This window comes from Anomalospiza imberbis, chromosome 3, assembly GCF_031753505.1.
Source record: "Anomalospiza imberbis isolate Cuckoo-Finch-1a 21T00152 chromosome 3, ASM3175350v1, whole genome shotgun sequence".
NCBI lineage: Eukaryota > Metazoa > Chordata > Aves > Passeriformes > Viduidae > Anomalospiza > Anomalospiza imberbis.
In genome coordinates, this window is record NC_089683.1 from 25,223,172 (window position 1) to 25,249,422 (window position 26,251).

The 26,251-nt window shown below is 36.8% G+C and overlaps 1 protein-coding gene across 22 annotated transcripts in view; it reads right to left on the bottom strand.

Moving 5' to 3' along the window:
* Nucleotides 1-26,251, bottom strand: part of DST (dystonin) — a 291,178-nt gene that overhangs the window by 20,825 nt on the left and 244,102 nt on the right. For all 22 annotated transcript variants that reach the window (XM_068183693.1, XM_068183704.1, XM_068183692.1 and 19 more), the window contains 17 exons: nucleotides 24,010-24,241; nucleotides 23,441-23,667; nucleotides 22,660-22,782; nucleotides 21,819-21,920; nucleotides 19,735-19,836; nucleotides 18,661-18,834; nucleotides 17,732-17,887; nucleotides 15,310-15,507; nucleotides 14,691-14,819; nucleotides 11,672-11,842; nucleotides 10,194-10,349; nucleotides 9,768-9,974; nucleotides 7,969-8,088; nucleotides 4,282-4,451; nucleotides 3,158-3,317; nucleotides 1,543-1,737; nucleotides 243-371 (listed from right to left, as the gene is read on the bottom strand). In XM_068183693.1, the coding sequence (XP_068039794.1) occupies nucleotides 243-371; nucleotides 1,543-1,737; nucleotides 3,158-3,317; nucleotides 4,282-4,451; nucleotides 7,969-8,088; nucleotides 9,768-9,974; nucleotides 10,194-10,349; nucleotides 11,672-11,842; nucleotides 14,691-14,819; nucleotides 15,310-15,507; nucleotides 17,732-17,887; nucleotides 18,661-18,834; nucleotides 19,735-19,836; nucleotides 21,819-21,920; nucleotides 22,660-22,782; nucleotides 23,441-23,667; nucleotides 24,010-24,241 (2,751 nt within the window). The remainder of the gene's footprint in view (nucleotides 1-242; nucleotides 372-1,542; nucleotides 1,738-3,157; nucleotides 3,318-4,281; nucleotides 4,452-7,968; nucleotides 8,089-9,767; nucleotides 9,975-10,193; nucleotides 10,350-11,671; nucleotides 11,843-14,690; nucleotides 14,820-15,309; nucleotides 15,508-17,731; nucleotides 17,888-18,660; nucleotides 18,835-19,734; nucleotides 19,837-21,818; nucleotides 21,921-22,659; nucleotides 22,783-23,440; nucleotides 23,668-24,009; nucleotides 24,242-26,251) is intronic.

The following is a 26,251-nucleotide window of genomic DNA, read 5'->3' on the forward strand; positions in this document are numbered from 1 at the left end:
TTGCATCTGTATCTAAATCTTTACAGCAACTTTCTAAAGCCCATTTTTTCTTTAATAAGCCAAGATGACTCAAACAACAGCCCAGCACCAGTCTGGACATCAAACTCTTAACTACAGAAAGAATTGCTCCAACCCTGGATGCTGGATAGAACTATCTGGGATAGACTCTGCCTCCTTTCCTCTATTTTGCCGCCTATCAGAGCCATTAGAATGAAGAGGATCCTCTTCATGTTCTTGCTTACCCTGTGCTGCTCTATCAGAGTTCGCAAGGCCTCTTCATCATCTGGAAGGATGCCGTGGAAACGAAGAGCCTGCTCTGCCTCTGCCAGCCACTCCAAAAGGACATGGACAACTGAGTGGAATTCTTCTGCCTGTTAATATACAAGAAGTCATGGTCACTCATGAGATGACCTGACAGACACACTGCAGCTTACACAGGAGACTGAACCCACATTTGGAATCATTAATCATCCAGCAGTACCAGCACATTAGCTTTCCATTAAAAAGTCAATGATACACAGCACTACATTTTCATAACTGTAAAACAGCTCATGCTTCCCAAAAAATTATAGGAAGCCTAAAAGCCTGTTCATGCTTTTAGCCATCTGATTTATAGTGTATTTGCAGCTCAGTTGAGAATGTCATGCCTTTACACTGACAAATTACACAGGAGGTGTTTTCAGGGACCAGCTGGAGAGCGGAGAACTATTGTCTGCACAGCCTAAAGCACCAGTAAAGCAAAATGAATCGACAGCCTGTTGGAGAATGACTCTTGTGTCTAGAGAAAACAGAAAAGATTCACCTTTGGGTACAGCCGTATAGGGACACAATTATTGTTTGAGGTAAGTTCAGGATTGTGTCTGCTGAGCAAAGCAGAGCAAGAGTATCGTACACAGAGGATACATTGCTACTGCAGGAGCCCCATCCTAGCATCAGTCCAAGCTAGTGTATCTTCAGAGAGCCGTACATCTATATTATCTCAGGTTTGGAAACAATACAGATACACCTATTTACTGGGATTGGTACCAGATAATGCTGACATACAAAGACTGTTCTGTGTCATGATTGCACTCAGCACACCTCTTTTTTTTCTCTGTAGTACCTCATCGTGCATTGTAATTGTGCCAATGGAAAGAATTTTTCAATACACAAATTTACGTCTTTCCAGTAAGGCACAAAATGCATAAATATGATGGCAACCTCCTGCTTCTTGTGAATGGGGCATAGTTCTTTATCATCCTTCATATTTGACTGTAACTTCAGTGATTTCCTTAGATGGTAAGGTCTTCGAAACATTTGTTTTGCATTTGTGGCAGAGACTAATAATAACAGGAATAATAAATGCTAAGAGGCACTATTTATGTACTGCGGTAAAAGGATAGACAAGGTAAGCAATGCATTAGCATGTAAATGAGTATTTTCAAATGAAACAAGAGAGAATAACATCAAGTGAAAATTAAATTAACATTTTGGCAACTAAACTGCAAGATACTTTTCACTCCTTCTCATATAGTACGTGTAGCAACATTATTATTCCTCTACCTGCCGAAGGGCCTGTTCCAGTCGGGTCTGCTTGGATACTGACAGGGCACAAACTGTCTCCCAGCGAGTGCTTAGCTCCTGCATTTGGACTTTGACCCAGGAAGAGTCATCACGACTGCCTTCTATCAGCTCCCTTGCAGAGCGCTTCAGAGCCTGGACACTGCTTGTTCTTTTCCCCAGCTCCTTCTGGAAAACCTAGACACCATGAAATATATTTGAAATGTTTAGCTCATTAAGATATGCTTATGTAAAAAACAAGAAAAAACTACTGGTTATGAAAAGAAATGAAAATACAGATTTATTTCTGTCAAGAGTAACTCCATTTAAGTGATGCAAAACACCTAAGTTCTATTTATTAGATTCCGTAGGAAGACATTAACACTCTCTTCTAACATAATAAAGCTGGAATATGGTAGGAAAATGTCAGGCAGATCCCAAGAATCCATTCTGGAGCAATGCTTGGGAAATCTAGTCTCCTTATCACTGCTGGCTTTCTATTCTTTATCAAAGCAATTGATCTGACACAGATAAAGACATAAGATTGCGGTGGCAGGAAAAGATCAGATAAAAAGTAACAACCAAGGAGAGGGTTTAAAATCATCCAAACAGAAATAAATCCCTGTCTGGGGGTCTAACTGTAAGGTTGTGGATCTTGCTGCTTATTCATATATTTATGTGGGAGTATGTTCACAGTAGTAAATTGAACAAGCTCCAGTTACTTAAAAGAAGCTAATAAGTGTGCTGTGCCACCGACTGCGACTTACTTGTGATGGACAGAGGGATTTCAGAAGCAACTGAAGCACTGTACAGGCTAATTTTTATAGATAACCCATGTTTCCAAACACTTTTTTTTTTTTTTTTGAGGCCCAAAATCTTGTCCTTAGTGGAGATGAGATACTGAAAGTCACAGGTGGATGAACAGACGGACCTTCGCCTCCTAATCTTTCCAGGCTGCAGAGTTCTGCGTATGTGTCACCTTTGCAATACAAGTAACTTCAGCAGCCATTTCTTCTGACATACTGAACTGCAAAACTGGGATTCAGAGGCAGAGTCCAACATCTCCTACTTGTTCCCACATCCAAAACCACTTCAGTAACATAACACTGCAGGTTTCCAACACAAGCTCCCTGGGCCATGGTCTAGTTGAAATCTATGCATAACTTCAGCACTGTAATTACTTTTCTCAATAAATATATAGCAGCCCCACAGGTCTGAAAGGCTGCTGTAGTCATGATAAGTGCATGGGACATTTAGTTAGCAGATGGACTGAAAAAGAGTTGCCTGCCCCAGAGTTTTCCAGTAAAATAATTTTTGCCATCTCTTGCTCCTAGACCCACATTTGCAAATGCAAATTTGTGATTTATGACATGTTATTAATAAATACACAGGGCAGCACAATAACATAGAATATTTCAGTACTAACTGGTATTAATGAGTCACTAAGAGTTGTCCTCTTTCATGTATGTTTTACAGCATTTTCTATTGTTGTCTACATTTGTGTTATAAAACTATTACATATTTCAAAAAATTACAGAATAGTGAAAGATAAAGATATTATTAAAATGGTACACTTATGAGCAATCCAGTAATTAAAAAACAGTATTTTTGGAACTACCTTGTGGTTGTCAATCAGGTTCATTACTAAATCAATGTCTCCATGTACTGGTTGGTCTTCTGCTAGTTGAGGTTCAATTTTGTATAACCAGTCAATGAGAGCTTGCAGAGCATCAGTAAACTGTCCAGAAAATATCAGGGCTTCCTCCAGTTTATTTTGTCTGAGAGGGGAAAAAAAGCCAAACAACCACACACAGATAAAATAATCATTTACACACTTCAGGAAAGTATTTTCAGCATAAAATAATAGAATCGTGGAAGTGTTATGGTTGGAAAAGACTGGTAAGATCATTGAGTCCAACCACTATCCCAGCACCACTACATCATGTCCCCAGGTGCTACACACACAGGACTTTTGAACACTCCCAGGGATGGTGACTCAACTACTTCCTTCAGCAGTCTGTTTCAATGCTCCACAACCCTTTCAGAGAAGAAATGTTTCCTAAAATCCAACCTAAACTTCTTTTGGTGCAATCTGAGGCAGTTTCCTCTCATTGCTGTTGTTTGTTGCCTGGGAGAAGAGACCAATCTCACCTGGCTACAGCCTCCTTTCAGGCCCTTGTAGAGAGCAATAAAGTATCCCCTGAGCCTCCTTTTTTCCAGGCTAAACAAACCCAGCTCCCTCAGCTGCTCCTCACAGGACTTGTGCTCCAGACCTTCCCCAGCTCCACTGCCCTTCCCTGGACTCACTCCAGCCTCTCAGTGTCTTTCTCATAGTGAGGGGCCCAGAACTGGACCCAGCACTGGAGGTGTGGCCTCAGCAGTGCAGAGTACAGGGGGACAATCCCTGCCCTGGTCCTGCTGGTCACACTATTGCTGATACAGGCCAGGATGCCACTGGCCTTCCTGGCCACATGGACACACACTAACTCATGTTCAGCTGGTTGTTGATCAGTACCTCCAGAGAACTTCAAATCAAGTTTCCCCTTTTAAAGGGCTCTTCTTTCCACTTCCTCCCCTGCTTATCTACAATACCATTAGTAAAGTATGCATTTGCAGTATTTTACTGCTTTGGTATTCTTAATTATCAAACAAGCTAGCCACTCTGGTTCTACTTTTACACAACAAATTCCAAGAATAGAAGCCTGTTTCTTATTTGATGAATAATTAGTGAGTTTCACTTACCTTTCCACTGACTTTCCACAAATTGTATCCCATTTATCTCTTAGTTCACTCAGCATGTCATCAAGTTTCAAATTGTCATCAGCCAAGGTGGTTTTCTCTTTCAAGGAACGTCCAGTCCTATTTGTGGTATCATACACAGAATGTTTGGCACCAAGAGATTTCTGGAATTCCTATATATAAAAAAAAAGAAAATATCCATATATCATTAACTGCTTACAGGCCATGGTTAATTCATTTTTGACAGACTATTTGCAACGTAAATTGTATATGTTGCTGCAAGAATAATTTAAACTTACTGCAAAATTTCTATGCTAGTGCCACAGTGCACCTGGGGCTTGACACTAGGAGACCCCTGCTTTTTGTCCTTCTCTGGAAATGTAGCTCTCTGCTTACTGGAACAACTATGGGAAAATCCCTCCTTCAGTGAGGGCAACGATTCCTGTCCTACCACAATATTCCCAAATTTCAGCCTAGTAGTCAGAAGGATGTGAAAGAACTGCTACTTTGGGAGCCATTACCTGAGCACTCTTTGCATTACATTCTTACAAACTAGGATTTCAAGCCACTTGTAAAGCTCCCCAGGAGCTACAAAGGTTATTGTAGTTTAGCTCAACATGGACAAGCTGGGAAACCTCTGAGCAGAAGCAGCAGTCAGGAAACATCCAAATAACTCAATCTGTGCTAGAAGTAAAAATCACAAGCAGATTTCTGTGCCCCAGAACTTTGGACAATGACAGTGACAGTCTGCCTGCCAGCTCTGCCAGCTCCTTTTGCACAGATCCTCTGGAAGCTTTTCACAGGCACAGAAGAGCACAAGAAACACAGTTCACCTGATACCACACAAGAATTAACTGACTGACAGAATAAATAATTAAATGAAGGAACACTGGCAAAAGACAGCACCAGCCCAACAAGGCAGTTTTTAAATTGCAGCAATGCTTGAAATGTTATATTTCACACCTACATGAAGTGCTAGCAGGGAATCAGTTAGGAAAAAAAAATCACAAGTTTGCTTCAGAAAACCCTTATATATAGCATCAAATATTTTTGGGTTTTTTTGTTACCAAAGAAGCAATATTTCTTTTGTAATTTAGTATTTCCTTACTATTCTTTCATGTTCCTCATATAAAACAAGAAAAAAACTTTAAGAAAAAATGTAATTGTCAAGCTAGGACTACAGTAAAAATAAATAAAATTTTCAAAATAACCCGTTTTTTATAACAGTTCATTCAATACAAACAATATGTCTATTCTTATTTTCTTTGATGGGTTTTGTTCACTACTTAACACTACACAATGTTACTAGGTTTGCACAAGAAAACACAATAAATTGTTGCCACAGAAGGATCATACAGGAAAAACAGATTTAAAGATGGCAAAGGGTTGCAGTTAATTCATTCCCTGAGACTAAACCATATCTACTTTCATTTGACTTCAGGTATAACTGAGAGTAGATTTTGGTTTAAGCTGCCAGGAACAGATACATAAGTTAATTACTGAAATTTTTGTTCAGCTAGGTACCTTCCTTCTAAGGAAGATGGGCACACAGAGATAAAATTAGCCAGATTCATATAATGTTCTGTAAAAACATCAGCATTAGCACAGGAATGGATTGGGTGACCTAGTGCGGGTTTTTCCATTGCTGACTCCTAAAAATGAGAAAAAAAATCCAATAAACAGACTATGAATAACCCCCAAAAGTCCCTGGCAACATGCTAGATATGAGTGAGAGAGAAAACATATTATCTTGGCTTTTCTTTTTCAGGGACTTTTTTTTTGGCAGTAACGACTGGCAAAGAGCGAGTCCAAATTATTGCTTACAGCACACATTCAGATGGGATAGCAAAATCCTTAACTAAATGGAGCAAGGAAACCTTCAAGGCTGGACAAAAAAGACAAAGACAGATTCGGAGTATATGTGGGAGTGGAAGGAAAAGACTCAAAATACAAGGAAGGACGTTGCAGTGTTGGGAGGTTTGACAACTCATTAAAAAACAATTGAGTTGATTTCTTGAGAGGGTGGTTGTTTGAAGTTTAAAGGCACAAAGTTCACCAAACTCCCTCTCTCACACACATTCATCTTTTTTTCTCCAGATCACCAGTTTCAATCCTTATGTGTCTGTACCAATTTCATCCCATTCCTTAATGAGATTCAAGCTGTAATGCTCTGCAGGCTTTTTACATGAAAGAAACTGAAGAAAATATATCAGTGACAGAAGTGATGAGTCTGCCAGTCCATTTGAGGAAGCTTGGTCTCATAAAACGTCCTGCTGTAGGTATAAAGCACATATCAAGTTTATCAGTTTTAACATTTCTGAAGATGGGATGAAAATACAGGTAGAGAGTCCTGAAAACCTCAAAGCAAAGTCACCGTGCTGACCATACTAGTGAGGAATTTGAATGTGTAAAGAAAAGAGAGGAGTGAAAGAATTAGAAGATTACTAAGACTCAGACTATTATAACAGCAAGACACCCCCCTGCCAGTTCAGATCACTGACTTCAAATTCTGGCAACAGCAGCAATCTCAAAACAAACTGAAATTGCAGAGTTTGCATAACAGAATGTTAATGTAGGTTTTATCTAAAGGTTTTTAACACCAGACACAGGTAAAACTATTTTTACTTGACCAACTGCCAGCTCTCACTATATTAAAGGAGAATGTTTTCCTGGCTGATAAACAACACATCATGCAACCAGAGATGATAAAAATATCAAGCACACTGATGAAGTCATTATTATACATGACAAAGTTTGTCAGAGGTAAAAACAATCACCAAAAGTTACAGTGAAAAGAAAAAATTAGATTTGCTAACCCCTCAGGATATTTTTAAATATGAAAAAAAAAGAGTACATGGATAACAATAAAACGGACATAAAAAGAAAATATATGCTAAAGTTTAGAAAACTGAATGACTCTAGTGTTTAATGAAACTGCCCCAAGAGAAATCTTAAGACACAACCATATCTCTGAAGATTCTACCAGTCATCTACTTGATTCTCAATACTATATTATTCTAGGCATTTTAAAGAAGTCAAAATGAAGTAGAGACTAGTTCTGTATTTGCTTTTGCTCTGTGTCTGATGAAATTACAGAGCTTTACATTATCAAGTGTGAAAAGCCAAGTGAATGAGAGAGATTTTTACATATTCACAGCCGAATTTCTGAAAAGATGTTTTTAGAATTTTGAATCCAATAAAGAGAAATATGGAAGCAGTATCTGCTCTAATACTTTCACAGTGTTTTCTAGGGGATTTCATTAATATTTCCACTTGACATAAAAACAACTGTCAATCAAAATACTTGATTAAGATTTTTTTCACTTTTGAAGTTGTCCTGCAGTATTAAAAGAAAAATCTCAACCCAAGTAAGTGGACAGTAAATTTTAGTTTTAAGAACTTAAAGAAAGCCTCTTCAGAGATCCTTATTCTGAAATGGTATTAATCTGCTTTAAAGTTTCCATGGTGCTGTATTATTCTTTCTTCTTCATTTTTAACCATTTCCTCATATATCAGGTACTGTAAAAAGTTCTTTTCATTCATACCCTGTTAAAACACCATCATTTAACTTGATGTGAATAAACACCCCACTGCAGTGAAGCCACAAATCTACTTTCTTTGATGATTGAACAGCACAAGGCCAAAAGACTTACCTACATTTCCCTGGGCATTTTGTGTGTTATGACTCACCTTATGCTGTGCAAGCTGCATCTTTATTTTGTCAGGGTCATTTGCAATTTCAAGATCCGAGTCCAGAGATTTCTCTGATTCTTCCAGCCATTCCATAAGTTTATGCCAGGCTTCATGGAACTAAAGGAAAATCAGATTTGCATAGACTTTAAAATTCACTGGTTCATGAAACAGTCCAAAATCATTAAATCTCAATCAAGATTGGCAAACTTAAGACAAAATTTGATGTTTTTTTCTCCCTGGTCTCTGGAACAGAACTGGCCTAGCCATGTGCCCACTGTGTAGTAGTCTCCCTTCACCAAGTGAGTTAACAACCTTTAATCTACATGATGTGCACATATCATATGTATCTGTCAGAGACATACTGGTCATACCTGTTGATGTGTTGGTCATTTAGATTTCTACAGTTTTTGTAATGGATAATAAATTCAGAAAGAACAGGGCTTAGCAATTGCTTATATGGGACCATGGCAGTAAATCACTGGGGAAAGCTTCCATCTGGATGACTGCCCAAGATGTCCCCTGTAACTCTTATAAAGGCTCTCATTATAGCAAATGCTATCTTGATGAGCAAGGAACAGATTTTTGATCTTCCTTCCTGTTTCAAAGAAAAGAACACTTCAGGGAAGGAAGCAGGGAAAAAGTAAAGATTCAACCAGCTTTCACAAAGTGTCACCAGTTTGGGTGTTGATTTTTCTAAGCTGGTCATTTTTCTCTCTCTTGAAAATTCTTCTTGCCTGGGCTGCCTACACATGGAAACACAAGAAACTAGTTCAGAAACCTTTCAAGGCATCTAAGACACTCTTGTTCAGGACTGTTGATTAGACCTTGACACCAGCAGCCTTCAGTACTCCTTCCACACTCCACACACACAGTGGTTATCTTAGTAACACTGTATTCAGCTTTGTAAATGCATATTGAGATGAAACCCATCTCACTGCAGAACTGCTGTGTGTGTGAATGCACAAGATAAACTGCTGGAAAATAAGAAATGTGACTGGCTTATGGGCTAATTCATTGCCCAGAGAACTTCTTGCTCTGTGAACTTAGTGGTGGTAGTGGTGAACATTGGAACATGATATAGCTGTGAACATCACCAAATCTCGAACGATCACGTTCCCTTGTAGAAAGGAGCTAGAACTTCCTATTGATATTTAAACAGCTTACATTCCTCTCACACATTTTGCATCTTACCACTTATGTGCCTCGGTGAGGGAAACATGTATCTAAGGAAAAAAACACGGACGCTCCCAAATAAAGAAAACTGTGGGAACAGCCCCCCTACACCCAAAAAACAACCTCTCCATGTTTATAAGGAAATAAATGGAGATATCTTACCACACAGAAGATATTGGTCTAGTAACTAATATAAGAGACTGAGTGATGAGTGTTGAGTATAATCAGGACACAACATAGACCCAAGAAGAAAATGCTACGGAATACTCCCAGAGATTTGTGAAAAGGGTTCATCACATTCTTTAAAACATACAGGGTTGATTATGAAACTTCTTTTTGAATACAGATGGCACTAATACACATCTGGAATCAATACTGTAACTTTTTTCAGACTATCCTATACTGCAGACAGAAGTCACTGCTTGGGTTGAAAATGATGCTTTCAGCTCCCAAATGAAGTGCTCTGGGATTGAATCACAGAATTTGCTCCACTAACTCAACACTGTCTGTTACACTAAACGCAGGCTTGCTTTGTAAGTGCTTTAAAGCATCATTTTCTTCAAGAATCTGGATGCAATTACAACTAAGTTCAAAGAGCTGTATAACAGCTGTTGTCCCATTACCTGTTTGGCTCTTTTCCTTGCATCATCCAAAGCTCTTCCCCTTTCAACTAAGCGTTGGACTACTTTTTCCCATCGACTCTGTACACTAATCAGCAGATTCTTAATAAGGACAACGTCCTGTTTCTGGCTGAAATATTTCAAATGGGTTCCAGTTTTGTCCAGCTCTATGACCTGATCTCGATGAGAGTTCACTTCTGTGGCAAAAACCTTGGAAAAAAAGGGTAAAAATTACTGAGTACTGTGTTGGGTAAACACTGAAAAAACCCTGTCTGATAAAGAATGATGTAGTGAGAAAGACTACAAAACACAATTTTAAAACAAATGAAATGTTTCTCTGAGTGCCAGCATTACAGGGTTCATTTGGACATTGTTACAGTATCTCCACAGAGTGGGAGAAAAACATTACACATCTGTTACTTCACATACCTTGTGTTCATCAATTTGAAATAAGACAGTGTCCAAGATAAGACTTGGCCGAGAAGCTGCAGTTAGAGTCTGCTCAGCCTGAGTAAGCCAGTTGATGAAATCTTGAAGTGAGTTGTGGAACTCCATTGCTAAACTGAGGGCTTCTTCCAGTTTGGTCTGTAAAGACAGGTCATACTTTATTAGAGGCTGGTATTTTGCACGGGCTTCAGCCAAAGAAACCATTTTAGTTCAGCATTTTGGAGTAAACCATTTTATTTTAGCATTATAAAACACTTTTCCAATTCAAAGTTGTTTAGTTTTAAAATAACACCCTATATTCAAGCATCTTCAAGGAGATGAATACAGGAGTTAGAGCAACATTAGGTATAACAGATGAATAAAAAATACTGCACCTAGTATCAAGATTAATTTTTCCACATTAGAACATATTTCCTACTACTTAATCCAAATAGGACATTTGGATTTATCAAGTTCAATGCAAAACTAGTAAAATTTCAGAAATCTAAAGTGATAGTACACTTGGAAGAGCATCAAGTAGGTCATCAAATTTATTCTTATGCACTTAATGAAGAATAAGTTTTCCTAGAGCACTTCTTTTTAATAAAGTCCAATTGTCATTTTGGTTGCCCGAAGAGAAACTAATTTGGGATACAGAATTTTTTTGCTCATGAGACAGCAGTCAGAGATTTTCAAACATTTACACTGCTGACCTCACTGAGCACTCCAACCTTACAGCTTCCAGCAAGAAGGTGCTTATATAGGGTATTAATTTGTCATTTTTACTTTATTATTACCTTACATCAGCACTATAACTTTAAAATACAGCTAAGTTGTGAATTAAATATTTGTGCTTTATGCTTATCAGTGCTGTACAGAGAGTTTCTCTGTTTGCAATCATGGGTATTCTTTTTGTTTGATTGAGTTAGAACAAGTGACCTATATTTCGTGAAGGAATGAAAGCCACATGAAATTAATAACAAGAAAACGTATGTTGCATATCAGTGAAATCATGCTATTGTTCTGTTAGAACAGAAGGTAGGCACTTGAAGTAAATGGTAAAAGGCCAAGTGCTTGGGAATTTTAAGAAAAAATGGCTAAAAGCTAGGAAAATTAACACAGCAATTCTGTACTGAGGAGGAGATCAACTTGAAGGATCATTCAGTCTCTCATGTCTATGATTATCACAATAAAGCCCATAAAACCCTTAGTCCTATCAAATGAGCATTAACACCATCAGTTAATATATTTCTGTGGAACAGACTTGTGCCATTCTCACCATACTCCTCCCCAGTTATGGATAATTAACTTCTTGAATCTTATTTTCCCCAGTACTTTCTAAACATATTACTGAATTATGCTAGTCTCTACAACTGATTTTAAATGTAAAAAATGAGGCAAGTATGCATCCATAGAAAAACTGATCATTAACACACTTAAATGCATGATTTACACTTCAATTTTTACGTAAAAACACTTACTTTTCTTTCACTGAGTTTTGTTTGCACAGATTCCCATTTTTCTTTTAAGTTATTTATGTCCTGCTCAACGTTTGTTTCAGCAGACTCTGGGCATCTTGCAAGCATCTGCTGGCCTTTCTGCATTAGACACTTGTATGTCTCTTCTTTAGCCTCAAAGGCAGCACAAAGTTCCTAAATAAAGAAAGGACCAGAAATAATAAGGTAGAAATTCAATACTCTTTATAAATTCCTGTATAATATTTATTCCTCCCCCAACATTTAGCAGGTATGATTAAGACTAACAAAGCAAACACATGTAATTCATAAAAAGCCAAATGAGAAAATGAGGGACACAGTTCCTCAGGAAATGAAAACTTGTATTGTCTGTCAATGTCTTCTTTGAGATTCAAAGATTGGCAAAGTACTATGCACTTATTGAAGAAGAGTTGCTACAACTTGGTTGGTTTAAAGTTCATCTGTAGCCAAAACACAAAAAGTGTCAGCATTACACAAATTCGGCTGGAAGTCCAGACCTATCCAGTAGCCTTCAAAAGTGGGTGGGACAGCCTGGGAGGGCGGGTCTATTGTACATTGTCAGTGTCTTCCTTCACTTGCCAGGCATGAGCACTGAAGACATTTCAGACATTAAAAGAAAGCTGCAATAATAATGGTAACAACATGTTTTACCTGTTAACTATTCTAATAATTATGCTTTTTTAATCATGCTAAAGGTAAGCTGGCAAAAGTCTGGGAGCGCCCATGCATCTATCTGACTCAAAAATACATGTTCGGTATTGGTAGTAGGCAAATCAAAATGTACCGACAAAGCTGCTGCAGATTCACAAATGAGGAACATCTTCACAAGGAGATGAGGAATAAGTGCCTTGCAAATAAGAAGAAAAGTACTTTTTCCTCTGCTTCTCAAGACAAGAGCCTAAACCAAACGTTTCTTTTGGGGTTAAGAGATACTGTACACGGAGCTGTACCTGACCACGTAGGAGGGCAAAGCAAGAAGCAGGTTCCTTCATGAGCTTAAAATTTTGACACAACAGAAAGCTTCTTTGTTTTCTTACTGAGAACTATGGAAAGTAGTGTACCCTAGTCTGCTGCCTCCTACTACTTCAGGAAGAAACTGAAAACAATGATTGTTTTAAGAAAAGGAGAGAGATGGACTGAGCAGCACTGGGAGAGCTAAAAAGGTGTCTTTTTAAGCCCCTTTCCTACTGGTATCCTGTAATGTTTCTTCATCTCTTTTGTTTTCCTGAAGCTGCTTTAACTGGAAAGGCAGCCCAATCTCAACTCCATTTGTGAACCAATTATGGCTGAGGTTCTTTTATTTATACCTTTTATTCATATCTTTTATTAATATCTGTAGAAGCATGCCTTATACTAAAGAACGCGCTTCATAACATTATTTACAAAGAGGAACAAATCAAAATGTAGTGCAAAATTTTCTCCTTCAGTTTCACATCAGTAATTAACACAGTTGGCTCTAATCACTTAGAGCCAAGTTTGAATTTGGACTGTAGTAGACTTTCAGAAAAAAAAATTAAAAATAAAAGGAGAGAGAGGGAATTAACACATATCTGCACACGTGTACTAAGGTTTAACCAAAAGGAAATAAAGTTGTGTGCTTTAAGGGTTGATAGCAAGTCAGTGCCTGCAGGTGGCCACCAGGACAGTAATATCCTGCTATAATATACATGTACAGTTAGGGAGGGATTGTACCCTAGAGTGCATATTACTGGGGACAGTCAGACTTGCTCTGACTCTAACACTGAATTTAAAGGCCCCTTAACTAATCAATCTGTAAACATGGTATGTGTAGAAAATTTGCATAGCAAAGAATGTACTAAAAGAAAATCCTGATGTTTCCATGGAAAATTTTTGCATCTTGATCTAAGTGCAGGATGAAAAAAGGCAAGATCACCACTGACTTTCAGGGAATCATGATTACAGTCCATTCTCACAGGGGGAAAAAAACCCCACCATCTATTTTTTCCCTTTTTTGTTTTTTCTTTATGACAAAAAGAAAAGGATTATAGGAATTCAAAACCACAGGAGTATTTGTGTTTGGATCTAGTTTTCTGTCTTAACTGATTTTAAAACTGTAAATTAGTTTCCCTATCAATTAGAAATACTGGCAAATTTTTGAGGACAAAATGAAGGAAACAAAAAGTGCCTTATGTTGATAAGCCATGATCTTTAGCATCATTTAAAAAAAAATCTGATTCTTTAACATTATGACAGTTCAGCATTCTAACTGGAAGTGTCAGGTCAGGCATATTCCTGTTCAAGGACAGTTCAGTAAGTATCACTGTTATATCTGAGCCAGGAATTCAGAGGTTCAGATCACCAGGTCTGGGCTTATATTTTGGCCTAATAGCACATTATGGTATTACAAAAATGGAGCAGTAAGAACCACCTTCCTTAGAGGAAAGAGATCAAGTTTAAGTGTCTTTTTTTAAACTCCATGGTTCTATGGGAGCAGAGAAATCCACAGAATGTTTCTTGAAAGAAAAAGGGAATAATTCAGGCATCCTGGTCAGCTTGCCATTTCTAATTAAAGCACAGCCTCTACGAGCCAGTAGTCCTTCTTACTTCTATGCTAATGATGACTTTACTGTCAACTTTGGTTAGATAAGGAATAAAGGATCAAATCTCTTAAGTCAAGGTTCAGTGAATGTGGGCCATTTTTAGGTTAATCCTCAAACTTTAGAAAAATCATAAACTTGGTTATGGGGTAAGAAGGGAAAAGAAGAATAGGAATCACCGAAAAATCTGCCAACACCTTTTGTAAAGAAGCAAAAGTTGTTTTATTTGTCTCTATACTAATAATGGTTCAGCTTTGGGCATGTCCCCAATAGGCTACTAAACTACATTGTAAATAACAGTGTTGTTTTGAAGGCTATTAAATTTGTTTAAGACACTGTACAGACATTGTGATATATAGAACACACTCTGTATTTACAAAAAATACTCTTAAAAGATAGTTAGTCCTGCAATGCAATTTGCAAAGCATTCTAATACTGATACTTACCATATGTGCATTAAGCTGCTCCCTTGCTGTTTCTGGTAAGCCTCCAACAGGTTTTGATGCCAGCAGCTGACGTTCAGTGTCTGTCAGCCATTGCTGCAGATCCTCAACTTCACCATGGAAACCTTGAGCCTAAATTATACCACATCATTTTAGAGATAACTTAAATGTTCTCCATTCCAATACCAGCTCAGCTGCATAAGCACATTGGCAACTGGTCTAATCAGATACTTGTAATAATCAAAGGAAAGTAAAGAAGGGGGAAAAAGGAAAAAGCAAACAAACTAGCTCAATTCAATCTAAAGGACAAGAACAAAAACCACAGAAATCATGAAAGCAGTCAAAATAACTACTGTGAGACCAATGTTTTCCCTGAATAATACACCTATACAGAAATTTCACTCTTTACAAACATCTAGACCAAAAGCTGAAGTCTTAAATCAGCACTGTAAAGGACAGTGTGCAGCTGTGGAAGATACAGCTGGATTCAAACTTTCTCCAAATTCAGGAGCATCTGCATCATTGTTTTGATTTAGGCCAACTTCTAATATATGTATCTGTGTATTTCATGTAAAATACATTTTTTCTGAGTTATCTTGATATTTGATCATTTCTTGTTCACCTGGATCAAAGCACTATCCAGCTGCTGTTTCCTTTGCTCTGTTTTTTCCAACAAGTTTTGCCAGCGCTGATTCAGGAGTTCCAACTTGCTCCGTAAATTACTTGCTTCTTCAACAGCACTTGATTCAATCAGGTCATTTCCTGCTTTTTTAACAGCTTCCACCGTAGACTGATGAGCGAAAACATCATTTTGTAGTACCTACAATTGTAACACAGCATGGCCATATCGGTAAGTTACTGAATGAAGGCACTCACAGTGATTGAACAGGTTGCACTACAAGGACAAGATAATAGTTAAACATCAGCACAGGTATCAGAAATTAAAGCTCTTAGACTTCTTCAATCAAAAGCACTAACAATTCTGACAGTAACCATTCTGACAAAATACTGAAGTTAATTTTTGTATCTTGGAAAAAAAAAATATGTTCCTTCTGAACACATATATTTCTGAAATTATTAAAGGTTTTTAGTAGTAGTGCTAGGGAATAATTATTTCTTCACTTTTTAAATTTATTATATACTTTTCTTTAACAGGATTTTGCTTTGAATACTCTCTGCCTGCTGTGCTATACAACAACCCAGCTGCCACAATGTCTTCTTGTGCACATCACGGCTACAACTCCTTTCACATTATGTCACGCTACCAGGACACTTGACCTGTGCTAAAAGTTGGGGGGATGGTTGTACTTCTAACACCAAAAGACCTCCTCCATATGCTGGAAAACCTCTTATCACCAACCACAGTAAAAACCATACAAGGCAAAAGGTACATTTGGGGAAAAAATGCTGTTTTCAGAAGGATGGAGGGCAGGGCAAAAAAAGCTTTAATACAGAACAGAAAAAGAAATACACAAAATGGTTGGGAAGAAAATGGTAAACCCTATCTAAGAAATTCAAGTTTATGATTGCTATCTTTCATGGGATCTGACTCAAATTCAACTCCATCAAAGTACCAGCCTATGGAAAAAATACAAATATAAATAAAAAGAAACTTAAGAATAAACTAAATGGAGCACAATACGAAATAGCAAGTCACAAGTAGACCTTGAATACAAAATACACATCACATTTATTTTAATTATTCTAAGCTAAGAACCAGATTATTTTATTTTCCTAACAAAGTGAAAAAAGGTATTCAAAGAAGCAGATGCATCTTATCCCTTCCTTCCTGCTGAGACTCACTAAGAACAAAGTCTATTCTTTCCAAAGTTATTCAAGAGGTGGATGTTTTTACAGGCTACCACAGGATGTACTACTGTGTGAACTTTCTAACCTATAAACTCTGTATTATGAAAAGGAAGTAGATTCATTCATGTTTTTGCTGAACTTCTTCAGCACAGACAAATGCCGTCTCGATGCTTCTTCACTAGTAAAACACTTCCGTTCGGTAAGAACATAAAAGGCTCATGGAGCAGAACCTGGATTTTTAATTTTATTTACTTTGTTTTAAAAGAGTCTGTTTATAACAATAGTCACATAGGGTAAGTAGATACTGTATTCTGTTCAAGTTCCAACTGACCACCCAAAAGCTTTCAGAAACTGCATAGCTGCATTAACACAGACAATGAAAATACTTTAATTATCTGTGTACTGTCAATTTCAATCAATTCGCTCAAAATCCAAAATGGACTCTGAGTGCTTTTTACATCATATGCAGGCCAAAAATTAAATGGCAAATTTCAAGGGAGAGGAATTACGAGGTTAGATTGAAATCTTCAAGCCCAGAAAGAACACATTATTACAAAGGGCACAGAGTTACATATAGAGGCAGGGAAAACTCCTAGGAGATGTTCTAAAAATAAAGGCATAGCAGAAGCATTCTTCCATGGGCTCCAAAATAACAATGATCAGTAAAAATACTAAAAGAAAGAAACAAACAAAAAACTTAACCCTCTGTTGCAAGTAACACAGAGAAAAAGATGGGAGTTTGCACAGATTTTTGGAGAAGCATTTTCCATCTTAGCTGAACCCAATTGACACACAATTTTGCAGAATTCACAGCAAATCACTATTTTCTGAGAGGGAAGAAAGAACCAAAGATATGCAAGAGCTATGCAGTTTGTGAGACTGTGAGACCTGGCTTAAACAGCACTAATCAAGGAGTTTATTGCTTCAGAGAGAGTAGCAGGTTCAGATTTTGAATTCCCTAGGTCAAAGAAAGGTGATTAGAGGTGGAGTCTAGGGTAAGCTGTTTATTTTTAGCTAAAACCTATGCCACTTGCATGGCACATGCAAGAAAGGAAGGAATGTGGAGGAGTAAGAGGAAAGATATTACTTATTCCAAGCCTTCATTTCAGCTATAATCTGCATCTTGAAAGTATATGTAGAGAATTATTCATCAACTGTGAAGTTTTATTAGAAGACTCATCTCTAAGATAAATATCAAAAGAACATTTTGGTCAATATATTTTATAATGACATACATGATGTTTGGCAAGTTCAATTTCAATAGCCTTGGGGTCTCCACCCACGGGTTTCTGTTCATTCAGCAAGTCTTCTGTATGTGTCAGCCATGCCAGTAACTCATCCAGGGCATGCTGGAACTGCCCCAAGGCCAACAAGGCACCTTCCAGCTTGTGCTACAATAAAAATAAAGTTAGCAAGAAAATAATTTCACAATGCAATTGAATTGTCTTACATTACCATTAGTCACCATAATCCAGAGCAGAGTCCACACATAAGACAGAATAAAAACCAGGGAGGAACAGTTACCCCGTACAGGCAATGCTTTATAACTAGAGCTGAGTTAGCAATTCCCTTGTAAAGCCTTGCATTCCAGGCTCAAATTCCTGGCCTTGGAAGAAGCCATACCAGATCAGAGTCAAGATCGAAGGTTCTTTCATCAGATGTATAGCTTTTTATCACTTAAAATATATTTTCAATATAAATACAATTCAGTGCATGATCTTTTAAGCACATTTTTTTTGTCATGAAATGGTTCCGTTTAGAAAAAATAATACATTTCAAAGGACACTTTCACATCTCTCAGCTTGATAATTTAAGGAAATAACACCAAAATAGTTTAATATTAAGTTAATGGCATTTTATTCAATTGTTCAGTTCATCTGCTACTATTATTTTTGCACATATAAACATGTTTTCAACTGCTATTTAAGACATCATCAAATAACCAAAATGAAATAATAATCATTCAACATAGGATATCTGAAAGTAAATTTTAAAAGGTTTAAAAACTCATCTAATTTTACAATTCAAATCTTAATACAGATAGGTGTTTTAGCTTCCAAACTAAAAGCAATGTGTAAATTAATATAAGCATTATGCATAACAAAAGAGTTTTTCACAAAAAAATGAAGCCATTAATAAAACCCCCACCTCCAAGCTCATTTACCTGTCTACTTATAATTTTGTCTTCTAGGCTGTCCCACAATAGTCTGAGCTCCGAGAGAGGATCTTGAACAGTGTGCTTGTCACTCTCTTGTGTTGCCTTCTTTAGCAATAGCTCTGCCTGATGGTTCAGTCTTTCCATTTCTATCTGCTGCTGATAAGCTTCTGTCTTAAATTGCTATGGTAAATAGAAAAATAATAGAAATAAATGAAACACAGGTAATGAGTATGGAATCGCAGAATGATTCTTTGTTCTAGCTTTTGTGGTTGCGATGGTGATAATGCTATAAACTTCAAATGGAATTATTCTTGAAAGGAAGGGAAAGCAAATTTTCTTTAGCAGAACACCCTCTTTAACACACAACTGGTGCAACAGTCTGAATGCACCTTGTGTACATATGTTCTGAACTATGTAAGGTCACAATTCATTTGAAATTACATAATAAAATATATAAAACAACCTGCCCACAGCCAACAAAATCTACAAGTGAGCAACAAAACCAAGAACCTTCTCTGATCTTCACATATCTGCTTTTTAAACATGGCATAACAGCATCCCAACATCAGGAGCATATTTGGTCACCAGTACAGATCCATGCAGACAGGTTTCCAAGTTAGACTGGAATTTTGATTTTCACCATACTCATGTATTGGGAATATCATGATCTGTGTGAGCATTTACATAAAGGCTCTACTGGCAGAAGCAAAGCTTTGGAGGCCTTCCCTCAGAGCCTCAAAGAAATTGTTCATGTTAGAAACCAGAAAATATAAAGGTCATAGCAGAAGAATCCTGCACATAATAACTTCATAGCTTTTGAAAGAGAATGACTGATACTACAAGTATTTTTGGGCTATCAGAAAAAATAAAATGTAGCCTAGCCAAAATGTGAAAGAGATTTTTAAATTAAGTGCATTTTAAAATGAAAAGTTTGCAACTAAATATTTTAAAATTTTCATGCAAAATCTTCTTTACTAAAAATTGAAAATTAAAATTGCATTTGACTCTCAAAAAATACTACACAACACAGGAAAAATATAAACAATGGAAATATAATGGAGATAAATTGTTAGTTCATACCTTAAGTTCCTCTGTTTGCTGCTTCACTGTCTCCAGATCTGTTCCCACTGGGGACATAGATGCTAACTTGCTTCCAGCAATGTCTACCCAGTCAAACAATGCCTGAAAATCACAGTATGATGTTTAAGTGCGAGCAGAGAAATACTGTTATTTTTGAAAGTTGTATTAAGTAAAATATCCGAATTTTTCTTTTTTCCAGAGAAGGTATTGCTGTTCTCTTTCAAAGAAAATAACTTTTCCAGCAAGACCTAGGTTTCTTTGTAATATAATAGAACAAATACCCATGTAACAGTTACAGGAGTGCAAATTCTGCAAGACCGGACTTCTATTAGCAGCAAGATTCTGCCAGAATTATTCATGCTGAGTAGCAATCTACTTCTTGTATTTACCTTTCAGGGGATTCATAAAAATGGCAGATTTTACTCAAGACAAACTGTTCTACAATTGCTTGGAGTGAAAATGGAAGGTGGTGGATAACACACCTTAATTGAGGATTACAAACAAACTTATTTTGGTGTAAGGAACATGGAACTATTCAGCACATACTAGGAGGTGAAGGACCATAACTGAGCTAGAATGAATCTCTATAGGATAATGCAGAGTGACTTTAAAAAAAATAAAATTATAAATAAATGATGTCTCCCCAGTTCTGATGCTTTGTGGGTATTCCTTTTGCTCCCAATACAATGCAGAACCTCAAGAATACTCTACATGGATTAAGAACACCTGCATCAATCTGAGTAATTGCACAAGGGAAAAAACACCTCCAACTAGGCCCTTTTCCACCTGCCTGTAGAGACACCATTAAGGAGAAATGCTTAGGACAACTTTTTGGAGCTGCCTACTGCTCCCTGAGAAAAGGAAGACCATACCCAGTGTGCTCAAAAGGGTGAGGCAGCTGCAGTTAACAATCTGTCCATAATACTTTCCATACTGTCTATTGAAATGAGTGTAAGAGCACTCAAATACAGCTCTTGCACAAAGTACCAAGGTTGTAGGATGTGCCATATACAGTTACAGGAAACAGAAAGCACTGAAACCAAATGGTGATGATTCTAACTGTCTAATCAATCTCTGCACAATAGGAACACAGGAGAACCCTGACAAAAATCCACAGTGATGGTGCACTACAAAACAGGCATGTTGCATTACTGTTAAGGAGTGGTCTGCTGCTTGATCTGCACCAAATACAGAAGTAACTGCCCTCGAGTGTGATGTGAAATTCCAGTTTTAAAGATTTAATGAACCAGGGAAGACAGTAATTCCACCAAGAAAAACAAACAAACAAAACCAAAACAAACAAAAACTAAACAAACAACTACAAAAAACCCAACAGCACATACAGAGAAAAGATCATAGTTTCAAATGATAGGTTGTGTTGGAAGAGACCTTTAAAGGTCATCTAAAACCCTTCTTTTTTTTTTTTTTTAACTTCATCAGTTCTAGGAAGCACAGTGTACAAGATATCTTAAAACTGCTGGAATATTTGCCTACAGATTTAAGAAGGGAATCATCTTCTAAAGTATTGTGATAGAATAAATTATACTAGGAATATTGGTTTAGCAACATTATGTTAATAATATTTTTGTTTAAAATACTCAAACATTTTACTTATAAATAAGGTGGAGTAAAATTCAAGTGCTTTAACTGTCTTCTACTCAAAGAAAATAGCAGCAAGTGGGTATACAGACCCGTACTCCGCTCCTTTCAGACCACAAAGATGTGTCACAACTTTAACCTGCCTTGACTATCCCAAGAAAATGTGAGCAGAACAACTATGAATGTGTGGTGCCAAAAAACCTTTACTCTTACCAACAAACAAGGGGACATTAATTTTGAATCTAAACAGAGTGCACTATATGGACATGAAGAAAACAACCCAACATACGTATTCTTTAATGCAAGAAAATCCCAACCAAACCAACCCCAACCAATCTCGAAAGAAAACTCTTCCTACTCAAGAAAATAGTCACTACTACCAGAGTGCAGTACTTGTCACCTACCTAATCACATGACACTTTTTACAAAAACCACATTAAATCCCATTGCTCCAAGGCTGGGTTAAGTATATCACATTATCCTACCTGTAGTCCATCTTGGTATTGAACAGCTGCCTGCATAGCTTCCCCAAGCTTATCCACACGTTCTTTCCATGTTTTGTTTAATGCATCCCAGGCAGAATTGAGCTGCAATGAAGCACAATTTACTCCAACAGACAAAAGAATTTTACTGGTATATAATGTGCATTTACTAACACTTCACTGATCAGTAATACAAATAAACTAAGCATGACTAGTTCACATTTATTCCATATTAACACTCCTGTCCTCCCTGTCACTGTATAACTAGTTTCTTTCAGAATTCAGTAGAGGTTCTGGATTATAAAAGCTGTTAACTTCAGTACTGACTGAATATTTTTTATTAACGGAGATATTACAGTTAATAGAGGAAATACTCCTAAATCATTTGGAGTTGCACCACCATAATAAAAATAGCTTAAAAGAATCATACATTGCTGAACACTGGAGAAATAAAAAGTACTTCACAGTCATCCAAACAGGATAGTCTCAGTTAAGATGTCTCACTTAGCATGAACAATACATAACCAAAATTTATTCTAGCATTACTTTTTGCAAGAAATAGTCACCTACAATATTAATCAGTGACTATTAAAAAAAAAAAACCCGTCTTTTACAAAAGTTCTAAACCATAATCAATGAAATAAAACAATGTGTACATTCTAATCTAATCTAAGATTTATTCACTCAAAAGTCAGATCTTACTTTACACCACAAAGGCTTCAGTGGTGTCTCACTTTTGCCACAAAATTTTTATTTTCAAAATTTGTTGGGGTCATAGGGAATATACCAATTTCAGCTGAGCAAGCTATCACATAGCAGATCTAAGCACCTGCATTTCCCATACCTCATCTATACTCTTGTTGACAATAGGTTTGTCAGGCTCTCCACAAGCAGCTCTCAGCTCAGAGCCAAGGCTCACAACTGCTTCTAGTTCTTCTTGTAGTCCATCAATTTCTTCTTTAGCGGCCTACAAAGAGAAAAAAAGCCAACACTGCTAATACTAAGTTTAATAACCTATGTACAACTTGCTTTCAAGACAGAACGCAGCAGGATTCCACCTTTGTTTTCCTTCCGGTCACTTGGACTTAAAAAATAAGCATCTCTTTGCAGTGGCAGATAAAATCAGCTGACATCAGTCTAAACTGTAACAACGGTTTATGATACCATTTTGCATGAGATGGAAAAAGTAAACAGGAAGTTTTAAATTAGACTTCTTTAATCAGAGTGTCTTCTTTTTCAGACGTCATCATTCAACCTTCAAACATTTAACTATCAGTACAAATAATTACAGGCTTAGAGGATACTACATGGAGCAAATACATTTGTCCACCTTTCATTTAGATGTTACGTACTACTCGAGGAATCTCAAGTATGTACAACTTTTAAAAGTCTCAGTGAGATGTTATTATATACATGTTTACAAACAAATGAGGAAATGTAATGACAAGCACATGTTGCATGCTCATTGCAATTAAGCACTGATACATGTTATTAACTGTAGACTCTTGAGATACCATTATTGTAAATTTCTACACAATTATCCCTCTTAGTCTTTACAAATAATATCTTCTCCTCTGCATACCATAAATAAAGTACTTCAAATCAAGAAAATACTTTCTACTGACCTCTGCAGCTTCTTGCTGTTGCTTGACTACAGATGGGTCAACTCCAGGTCCCTCCAGCTCTCGAATAAAGTCCTGAGTATCTTTAATAGTAGCTACAAGAGCCATATGATCACACCAAAACTTTTCAGCTAGTTCCATTACATCCAACAGTTTTGTCTCTCTTTCCTCAGTCAAGGTCTGAATGTCTTCCCAAATTAGGACCATTTGGTCTAGTTTATCTTGAACAGCTAAACAACAAAGGAACTAGATTACTACCTTGGCAAACAATTCTTGGTCATAAATCTCTCTACAGTTCTACAGCAGAAACATATGTGTACATTTTTAAATTTAGACTCTAAAAAATTTCTTTGCAGGACTCCTTATAATGTTAAGTGGAAACAAACACAATGGCCTTTAAAAATAAAATAAAGTCATATCCACAATGAATTATTATAAACAAATGTTTTTATAAATCTTAAGCAGCTTCTCCAGAAGAACATTCCCCAGATTAGAGGTCATCAGAAATGAAGAATTTTATATGCTGCAGCTTACTGCATTTCCACTACATGGAAGTTTTCTCAGTCTATTACCTTTAGCAGACATATCCTTATCAGCGCCTTCTGAGCGTGCAATCATTTCCTCCCCTCTCTGTTTAAGTGTCTCATACACTGGCTGAAGTTTTTCCAGATCCACTGATACATTCTTATTTTCACTGATCTGCTCTTTTATCTTCTCAACCTCTGCTGAGATCGAAGGTGGCTGCCTCAGACGTTCCACTATGCGTTTCAGACTCTCGAGAGTTGGATCTATCTTGTCATGAAACTACGAGGGTGGTACAGGACAGAAGGAAATGGCAGACACATTAGAATTAAAAAAAAAAAAAAAAAAAAGCAAAACAATAAACTAAAAAATGGCATCTGAAATTATCTTGGGAAAAGGTACCTTACATCTCTATACAACATGTATGTGCAAATTGCAATACCTCCCTCTAGGCTCTTTTAATATCGATATTACAAAAATAACCCTGCAAAATGTTAGGCTCTCTCAAATTCAAGAACTTTTCTATTAAGTTCAGGTTCATTCCTGAGACACTCCCTCTGAGGGTACTACACACATAGCAGAATCCACTTACATTTAGCCCTGTGAAAGTCATGTAGTTTGTAGCTTTAGAGAGCCATGGCTTTGTGACTTCATCATTTTAGAAAGATCTGTACTTACTATTAAAAACATACATTTTCCTGTTAGGACCAACATACTGATATACTACCTCCAACTGAGGCTTTATATGCAAGGTCATGCAAAAAGGCATCTGTTACTGGCCAGGAGGTGCTCACAAGTGCAGTAAAGGTATGTTACTTTCTACAACTAAAAGCACACAACAGTGTATGCTATATCCTTCCATGTTTGACTGAGCCCAGGTAGGTGCTCAGAAACCCAATTACAGCTGTGTTAAAGTGGTTCAGCCTTTGGGATGGGTCCAAAGTTAGCCTTTATTATATGCTTTTGGATTCACAGAGATTACTAAATATCTCGCACCACCACGCCCCTTTCAAATTAAAGAAATCGATAAATCATGGGTGTATTTAATGACTCTCCAGGATCTACAAAAAGCACTCCTGACAACACATGGAAAAGATACAAGAAAAAACACAGCAAACAAAATTACCTTATGTGAACAAACAGCTACATCCCTTCTATTCAAAGGAATATACACAGGCAATATAAATATGATTACTTTTTCCCACCATACAACCCACTTCAAATCTGACTCTATGACTAACATTACAGGCCTCAGTGTTTTTGTTAGAAGTGTGAACATCATACAAGCCAACAAAATATATTATGAAAGAAAAGTAGCCTTCCCACATTCAAGACCTCTGAGAAACTGATTGTAGCAACAATCAAACAACTGATTGTGGAAACCTAACAAAAGTGATAAAAACTGAAATTAATTTGGCAATATTTGCATCCAATTTTAGGACACATATTACATTTTTAAGTTGTCCGTGCATTCAGTGGGCCTCCTTGTACCAACTTCAACAAATAAGACAAAGTGTTTTAGAACTTAAAAGGAAGAAAATGCAAGTCATTACAACCTCTCATTCTAGCTTCATACATTATGTCCTTCCTTTGATACACAGTGCAATTTAATATAATTTCAAACCTGAAGAGTTAAATAATTACTCTTCAAGGAGTGTCTAGACAAACATTGACATAAACATCATAGTAGAGAGATCTGATAATACATATTCACATATCTTCTTAAAACAAGATTTTATATAATTACCTTCTGTGGGCATTAGAATGTTTTGCTTTGCCATCTGGTATACATTTAGGTATATAAAATGAACCATAAAGTATTGCATAAATAATTCAGCAATTTCTCAACATCTGATTATGTTCTAGGTGTTAGCAAAGAATGCATTTCTAATTCTTGCTTTCTGTACTTAGCCAGTACAACATGATGTCTATCACATACAAAACAGGGACTCTAACACTAAGTAAATATCTTGATCTTCAAATTGGCAGCTCCACATATGGGGAAGACTAAGCATTTATGACAAAGGAAAAGAGAGGATCTAAATAATCAGGCATATCTCAGAGGTGTGAATAAGGAAGGTGTTTAGAATGACTGAAAGTTTAGACAGTAAAAATATATATAACAAAACATCTATAACCACTTCAAAAGTAGGATGATATCTGATGTCATTTAGTTTTGCCTCATATTCTTAAACTCAGCTGCAGGGGCTAGGAATATGACATTAATTATAATGACCTGAAAAAATTACTTAGAATGTAGAATTGGTAAGGTCTTCAAGGTGTATTTCTTTA